Below are 8,933 nucleotides of genomic sequence, written 5' to 3' on the forward strand. Positions count from 1 at the left end.
GAATAATCTACACAACAATAATCTCATAGATAACTTGTGAGTAAGCTTACTTGTCATAAATTATATATAAAACTATAACATGTTCTAACGAGATATTGTGTCCTTAGGTCGCCGATGTCGGGTACCGTCACGTATGGCGCGATGGGCAGTGGGGTTTTAGTGGGTGCGAGTCCCACACTATCCTCGGTCGCTTCCGCATCGGCGGCCGGGGATGTGCGTAGGCATTTCCCCACTTAAAAAAAAAAAAAAAAAAAAATAGCAGGCGTTTACGGTTTGCGGCCGTACTATGGGAGGAGCAAAACAACGAGAAGTCTATTGTAGTACTTAGAATATTATATTTTTTTAGTATATATTCATTTCCCCCCCTCTGGGTGCACCACCTTGACGTGGTGAGGGGGCTCCCTGGGTCTTGACCCGCAGGGCAGTACCAAGAGTCCAACTCTTGGGAGGGCCACGGGAAGAGCCTGGGGTCTAAGAGTGCACCAATTGGTGGGAAATGGGGCTCGGGTTCGCCCTGTGTTTGGGGAGGACGTCCCTCGGGGCGTGCCTCCTGGCATGGGGGGGGTCCCGGGTCCTATAATGGGGGTTTTCTTCTTTCCGGCAAACGGCCTCGGGAATTCTTTCCGGGGTACGCGCCGGGGAGGGGAAATGGGTGACTTCCGGGGAATTGCCCGGAAGTCGGTCCCTAAGGATCCGTCGGGCCACGCCGGTAGGGTCACCCATGCCGGACGGGCCGACGGGGAGGGGGATTTGGTGGGGGCGCGGCTGTCAGGGCCGTCCGGACTTATTCCGGGGCAGGGCCTGACAGTTTGTGCACGGGTAGATCGGGCTCGTTAGCTTTTTAGCAGCCGACCTAGGGGAAGGACAACCTCGATAAAAAAAACCCGCCCGTGAGTGAGGGGTTGTAAAGTTCTCACTCAAAGGATGGACCAAAATGACGACACAACGCAAACTTACCGGCCCAGGGGTTTCGGAGCCCCAGGGTCCGGCGGCACGCGGGGTAGCGTCCCGGCTCCCTCGTCGTCGTCGGTGTCGTCGTCATCCGGCGACGGGCTGGCGTGCGGGTTGCCTACGGGCCCGCACGCCGAAGCAGCTACCGTAGAGGTAGAGACAGGTAGAGGAGGTGAAGGGAAAAAGAGAAGGATGGCGGAAAGAAAGATCGACGTTGAGGGCTCTGGGACGGAGACAGAGGAGGAGTCTGGAGAAGAGGAGCCATGGCATAAGGACGTGGAAAGGAAAGGAAAATGGCTGGATCCGGAGGACGAAGGCTGGAATAGGGACTTTATCCTCGAGCGCTTGAGTTACTTGAAGGAAAGCGCTCGAGCGATCGAGAGTGTCATATCCAGAAGCAAGAGGATGAGCAAGACCGAGAAGGAAGAGATAGGAAGGAGGAAGGAGGAGATGCAGAGGTATGGCGAGGAAATGGCAAAAACCTTTGGGACTAGGACGGTGTATTTGGAAAAATATGTGAGGACGCTGGAGAAGTGAGTTGATGAAGATGTGGAGTTGGAAAGGGAAAACGATAAAGAGATATCAGAGTGGCAGGAGAGTGGAGAAAAGTGGGAACTGGAGCGGAGTAAATGGAAGGAAAAGGAGCGCAAATGGGAGTGTGATAGGGAGGCATGGGATAAGGAAAGGAGAGGCTGGACGTGTGAAAGGGAGGAGTTAGGGAAGCATAGGGCGGAGCTGGTTACGGCTAACCGCCCTGCTGCCGCCGCGAACATGCAGGGCCGGACCGTATCTCTCTTCCCGGAGGTACGACACGAGACGAGGGACAGGGCGACGTCCCCGCTCCGGGTGACTGCTGCCGGGACGTTCCCGGCTGGACAAAGACCGGTTGCGCCTGCGGCGCCCGCCGCGGTCTCGTCGAACGACCGCGGCCGAGTCGGGGCGGGTGGAAGAGGCGGGAGGGGAAGGAGAGTCCCTCCCCCCCCCAGGAGGAGAATCAGGGACTAGCCGGTCCGTGAGCGTCCGGTGGCGCCTTGTTCGTTGCCGGCGCCACCGGCGACGGTAGCGGTGGCGGTACGCCTCGAGCGGGGGGGCCTCACATACGCGGAGGCCCTCCGCAAGGCGAGAGGTGATATCGCCCTGGCAGGAAGTGCGGTCCGGCCAGCCTTTGTTAGGAGGGCCGCAGGAGATGGCCTCCTCTTCGGGCTGGCCGGACCCGAAAAGGAGAGGGAGGCGGACGCCCTAGCAGAGAAGCTCAGGGCGTCGCTCCCGGGGGCCGCGGTAACGCGGCTTTCAAGGTGGGGGGAGGTCCGACTCGTCGGTTTTGACGAGTCGGTCCTCCCTGCGGAGGTGAGCTAGGTTCTCGCGGAGCAGGGGGGTGCGGGCCGAGCGAAATTCGTCTCGGTCCCATCAGGTGGAGTTGGCGGGGGGAGGGGCCCGTTTGGGACCGTCTCCCCCTCACGGCGGCCGTCAGGGTGGCGGCGAAGGGGAGGGTGGGCCTGGGGAGGGCGGGAGCGAGAGTCGAATTGCTCCCGGCTCGCCCGCTCCAGTGCCATTGGTGTTGGGGGCTCGGCCACGTCCGGGCGGCCTGCTCCGCATCTACGGACCGGAGCCGGCTCTGCTACCGATGTGGCCGAGCCGGGCACACCGCGCGGGTCTGCACCGAGAGTGCGGCCTGCGCGGTGTGCCGTGAGGAGGGACGGGACCCGGGTCACCGGATGGGTAGTCCCAGGTGCCCGCTGATGGGGGGCGGTCAGTTCGGCGCTCCGGCGCCGGGCCACCGCAGAGGCCGGCCGCCGAACGCGGCTCCGGGCCAGGGAGGCCCGATGTCCGCGGGAGGGTCCGGTCCTCCCCCACCACCACCAATCGCTGGGTCTGCGGGGAGACTTCACCCCCCGGAGGGTCCGCGAGAGGTGGAGATGGCGCCGGTCTGACCACCAAGACCGGGGCCACGGCGCTGGCCGAACACCAGGCCGGCGCCGGGGGGCCGGTACTGGGCGTAATCGCCTGGTACCGGTCTCCCCTCTCCCATACCGGCCGCGGCGGGGGTGCGCTGGGGCGCACCTTCCTCCATTGCGGCTCGGGAGGGAGGCGGCGCGGTGTAGGGTTGCACCGCGCCGCTGCCAGTAGGCACCACGACCGGGGGTGACCTTTACCCACCCCTGGTCATGTTGGTTTGGGAGACCCACCTCACACTACTATCGGGAGGAGCGCGGCGAGAGGTGTTGTGTCCGCCTCTCGCCGCGCAAAGAGGCAAGTGTGGCCTCACGGCAGAGGGGAGCGACCGGGGAGGGGCTATGTCCCCGCCGCTTTTCCCCCCCAGAGTACCGAGTGCAACAGCGCGGGGCGGCCCCCCGAAGAATGCCGAAAGGTGATGCCAGGGGGTCGCCCTACTTGCGCAGTGAAGGACACACTCAGGGATTTTTAGTGGGTATACCTGCTCCTCTCCTTTAGAGAGGGGGAGGGGAGTCCCACATACCCCCGGTGACCTCCCCAGGTCTCCGGGGGATGCGTAATGCATTTTCCCCTGAGTTATAAAAAAAAAAAAAAAATGTATATATTCATTAGCGGTCGCGTCTCACGGCCTCTGTATCATAAACAGGGGTCGGAGGAGCACCTTCGTCGAACCGCGGGGGAGATCAGTGATCGACATCACATAAGCGTCTCCCCAGGCGGCCCGAATAATCCAGGATTGGCGGGTGGTGACCAGGGGGAAAAACCTCTCGGACATCGATACATCGTGGTACGACTGGTCGCCGCCCCAGAGGAGGTGTTCCAGAGACGCAGCCTGGGGGGGTGCCCGACCACCAAAGTGGGCCCTCCGCAAACTCGATTCCGACGGGTTGGCGGCCGCCTTAACGGCGGCCACATTGGCGGACCCGGGCCCCACACCGGGGACCCGGGCCGCCATTGAGGCTGAGGCGGCCGGGCTCGTGGGCGTGATGTCAGCGGCGTGTGACGCCGCCATGCCCCGATCCCGGCCACACCCCCGCCGGTCCGTGTACTGGTGGTTGGCGGAGATTGCCGAACTTCGGCACTCCGCCGGCCAAGCCAGGCGTAAAATGGACCGGCGGGGAAGGGACAGTGTAAGTGGGATGGCCGCCGCGGGAGCGTACGGCGAAAAGCGTGGCGCCCTCAAGGCGGCCATCTTTACGGCCAAGGCCCGTGCCTGGAATGAACTGGTCTTCACCATCGACAGGGACCCATGGGGGCGCCCGTATCACATCGTGATGAGGCGTCTGCGCAACTGGGCACCCCCTCCAACGGCGTCCCTGGACCCCGACTTCCTCGACGAAGTGGTGGAGGCCCTCTTTCCATGGGGGGAAGCGTGCATTCCCCCCTACGAGGGCCCCCCGCCGGACGGGGAGGAGGAGTCGGTCGAGGTCACCGAGATGGAGATAGATAGGGCCGTCAGAAGGCTCGGCGCCAAGAAAAGGGCGCCGGGCCCTGACGGCATCCCAGGCACAGTGTGGGCCTTGGCGATGAAGGAGGTGGAGGTGAAGAGTCGCACAATGCGGCTCTTCACCTTCTGTTTGAGGACCGGGGTGTTCCCCAGCCCTGGAAGAGGGCCAATCTGGTCCTCTTCCGAAAAGGGGGCAAGCCCGAGGACAGCCCTTCCGCCTACAGGCCAATATGCCTGTTGGACGAGGCGGGCAAACTATTCGAAAGAATAATACACGCCCGCCTCGTCCGGCACCTATCCTGGAGTAGTTCAACGCTCAGCGAGGAGCAATACGGCTTCCGGGAGGGACGGTCAAACGTGAACGCGATCTTACGCGTCCGGTCCTTCTCGGAGGCCGTCGTGAGGAGGGGGGGAGTTGTGTTGGCGGTGTCCTTGGACATCGCCAACGCATTCAATTCCCTTCCTTGGGACCGGGTGGAGGCGGGTCTGGCCCATTTCAGGGTCCCCCGCTCCATCTGGTCTCAATTATTAGGGACTACTTCCGGGATCGAAGACTGGAGTTCCGTAACAAAGCGGAATTCCAGTGCGGAAGGGTGGTCTATCGCGGTGTTCCTCAGGGGTCCGTACTAGGACCCCTTCTATGCAACATCGCGTACGACCAAGTCCTCCGCCTTGCCCTCCCCCCCGGCTGCAGCGTCGTCTGCTACGCAGACGACACGATGGTGCTGGCCGGGGGCAGGGGCTGGCGGAGCGTCCTGGAGAAGGGACGACTGGCGGTAGACCAGGTGGTGGGCTCCCTGAATAGGATGGGCCTCAAGGTGGCTCCCCTCAAGTCTGAACTTATATTCATTCATGATAAATCGAGGAGGGGACCACCGAAGGCCCGAGTCCGGATCGACGGTGTCTCCGTGAAGACGGGTCCCTCAATAAAATATCTGGGACTCGTCTTGGACGGTAAATGGGGGTTCCAGAGGCACTTCGAGCTTCTGGCCCCCAAGTTGGGCAGGGTGGCCAATATGTTGGGTGGCCTCCTGCCCAACCTCGGCGGTCCTAAAAGGAAGGCACGGCGGCTGTATGCCGGCGTCGTCCAGTCCATGGCCCTGTACGGGGCCCCGGTCTGGGCGGGTGCGATGGCGACCAACCAACGCATAATTGCGCTGGCATACCGCGCTCAGCGGTGGGTCGCCATTCGCCTTGCACGGGCCAATAGGACGACGTCGCATACGGCCGCCACGGCCCTGGCCGGTCTCCCCCCCGCTGGAGCTCCTTGCACAAATGCACGCTGAGACTTATCGGCGTGTAAAGGAGCTCCGTGCCGGGGGAGACCCCGAACATCTGGCCAAGGCCATTAGTATTGCGAAATTGCAGGCCCGCCAACGCCTCCTCCTTAGGTGGAGCATCCACCTGGAGGAGGCGGCGGGCCACTCAGGAACGAGGGTCGCCGAGGCAATCCAGCCCTGTCTACAAGAGTGGGTAGACAGGGTCCGCCGAGAGCTGTCCTTCCGGACACCGCAGGTACTCACCGGACATGAATGCTTCGGTGAGTACCTGCACAGGATTGGTAAGGAGCCTAACTCCCGCTGCCACCACTGTGGCGCTGAGGTGGACTCGGCGCAACACACCCTAGAGGAACGTCCCTCCTGGGATGTGGAGCGCTGTGTCCTGATTGACGTGGTGGGAGCGGACCTCTCTCTCCCGGCCCTCATAAGGGCCATGCTCGGGGGAGACGAGGGCTGGTCTGCCGTCACCTCCTTCTGTGACACGACTGTGTCACAGAAGGAGGAGTCGGAAAGGGTGCGGCGGGGCGACACCGCCGCCCCCGGTGATGGGGCGAGGCGCCTCGCCTGCCCGCGCATCAGCGCGGTGTCGAAAGACGGCGCACTCGCGGGCGGGGAGGGGACGCCACCGCTGGCGTCCCCTCCCCCGGGGTACCTGCGCGTGCGCCGCAGCCCCCTACATTACTGCCGGGCTCTCCTGACCAACGGAGGGCCCGGCGAGGGGGAGACAGGGGGCGCCTGGTCGGGCGCCCCCGTGACAAGAAGTCAGATCAGGCGCCTCCGTTAGGGGGGTAGGGCGGCCGGTTCGCAAGGGCGGACTCTTAGGCCGCCCACCCCCCTCCCAGTGCCAAAAGTCTCATGACCGGGAGGGGCGGAAGGCAACACTTAGACCCCTCCGCCCCAGCAACCTCGGTCGGGAGCGTAGGGGTGGGCCGGGTCCGGATGGGACCGGACCCGGCCAATAATGCCCCTACAGGTGAGGTGTGACCGGACGGGGGGGCCACGTCTGGCCATGGAGGAGAGGAACAGCGGGCCGGGAGGGAATTATCCCTCCCGGCCCGGGAAGGGGGCGGGGTTTGTTTTTTCCCCGCCCCGCGGCTGAGGGCGCCCCGGAAGTAATGCGCAAGCGGTTCCCGGGACGCCCTCGCAACAGCCGCATGGGGCCCGGCAGAGGTTTTAGTGGGTAGGCCCCCTCCGGCCGTTAGTTCCGGAGGGGGAGAGTCCCACACTTCCCCCGGGAAAGTCCCGATTTCCCGGGGGTGTGCGTAATGCATTTCTTCTGCCAAAAAAAAAAAAAAAAGTATATATTCATTAGCAAGCACTGTCGATGTGGTGGCGCAAACCTGATGAAGTATATTTCACATTTGTATAAAATAAAAAATATATATGCACAGATATCCTCTTTAATGTTATTGAAAATTACAACTTAACAATATAGATTATATATACCTATGCGTTTCATTAAAAGCAACAGCTGATTTTGTTCAACCGTTGATGTTGAGTTGATGTCAAGTTGCGCTCAGCGCTTGAGCGCAACCGTTGCTGCGGTGTTGCAGCCAACTTGATGTCACGTGTTGAGCGCAACGCTTGCGCGCAGTTTGGTGTAAATTTACACTCAATGCTTGACGTCAAGGTTTGTCGCGTATTTTACCGCAGTTTGCAGCAGGATTTGATGTATCAAGTATTAGTTCAAATTTGATGCCAAGTTGCGGTTAACAGTTGAGATCAAACTTCGGCCGAGCGTTGGTCGCGCAGACTTGGCTATCAGGGTATAGATTTTCAGTACTCGTAGTGAATTTTGGAACGCATCCGCAATGTGTGATATGGGCTTAAACTAACTCGGATTAAAAAATTATCCGAATAATGCAGAAAATTATAAAATACTTTGATAATAGGCAAAAGCCGGAACAGGATGGGTAGCGGGAGCGGGAACAGGAGCGGCAACGGGAGCGCCAGCGGGATAGAAAGCTTCAGCTCCGGCTGGCGCTCCTGCTTCAGCTATCGCAATTTCCTACTTAGCAATATAACTATTATATAACATGCATTTTATATAACTATTATATAATATGCATGTTATATAACAGTTATATAACAGTTACATTGCTGAGTAGGAAATTGTAATTAACATACACGTTACATATAACATTGTGTTTGCTTACAATCCGTATTGTGTAAAATATGACACCGGCTTTAAACTTATAAGCTCTGTTCTAAACATATATTTACTAATAAATGCGAATAATAATGTATATCTACAATTCATGTATTTATAATATAAATTTATAATATATAGGGCAAGGAAGACACGGCACAAAGGCGGCAGCAAGGATTCAACAGGAGAGCGTTTTAGTCCCGAACCACAATTGGTTGATTTAAGCTTTAAGCCTTAATAAATTGACCAATCACAGTCGATTATTCTCCTCCTTTGGCTGTGATCAATTTCTTAAGTCCTGATCCACAATAGGTGTAGTAAGCTTTAAGCTTTAAGAAATTGACCAATCATAGGCTGCGTTCAGGGAGACGCTATTTAGCGCTATGAGTGTGTTCTGTCCTTGTTTGTTCCTGAAAGTTGAACAAGAACAGAGGATTTGAGGCTTTCACGGCCATTGATACGATGTCTAGATATAGCTTCCGGAATGGAGCCGTGTCTTGAATCAGCGATATGCTGACGTTTCGCAAACGTTGCAGTTTGCATCATCAAGGCTGAGAACTCTGATACTGAGCACCCTTAGGTAAAGGTAGTCCTTATATGCCTCCCCCCCCCTCTTTGTGTAGATGGTGTTTAGGGAGTAGGGGACGAGGCTTGAATCCAGCCAATCAGCGTATTTTTAATTGACCAGCTGGTCAATTAAAAAACCGGGAGGGCAGTATGCCAAATAGAGTTTACTTGCATACCTTTGTCTCGGTTGAGGATGTTGGGATGTTTCAAAATTTCTAGACCTTCACGATGTTTTCTGGCAAAATAACTCTGTGAGGAAGCCAATCTGGTGGCTTTGTCATATTGTAAGGAGTGTCCAGTCTCCATCCAGTGTTCAGCTAGGGAAGATTATTGCAGTAAAATCAACAGTTTACTCTCAGACCAAAAAGTCTACAGGAAACTCAAACGCAACCCAACATTCAGCATAGAGAAGAAAACATCTTCTCTTTTGAAAAATGCAGGTCTCCCTCTTCAAACTATCAAGTATTTAATCCCTCAAGATTCTTCAGCACCTAGACTCTACGGTCTTCCAAAAATCCACATGGAATCAGTGCCTTTACGCCCTATTGTCAGCAATATTGGGGGACCTACCTACCAGTTAGCCCGC

General features: G+C 58.1%; 1 protein-coding gene across 1 annotated transcript in view; it reads left to right on the forward strand.

The window, feature by feature from the left end:
* Positions 1 to 237, forward strand: part of LOC116851797 — a 2,109-nt gene extending 1,872 nt beyond the window's left edge. Inside the window, exons 3-4 of the mRNA XM_032831590.1 lie at positions 30 to 36; positions 108 to 237. Coding sequence (XP_032687481.1) covers positions 30 to 36; positions 108 to 237 — 137 coding nt within the window. The remainder of the gene's footprint in view (positions 1 to 29; positions 37 to 107) is intronic.
* The last annotated feature ends 8,696 nt before the right edge of the window (positions 238 to 8,933 follow it).

Source organism: Odontomachus brunneus, unplaced genomic scaffold (assembly GCF_010583005.1).
Source record: "Odontomachus brunneus isolate Ranch 3 - 2012 unplaced genomic scaffold, Obru_v1 Obru_scaffold_191, whole genome shotgun sequence".
In the NCBI taxonomy this organism is placed as follows: Eukaryota; Metazoa; Arthropoda; class Insecta; order Hymenoptera; family Formicidae; genus Odontomachus; species Odontomachus brunneus.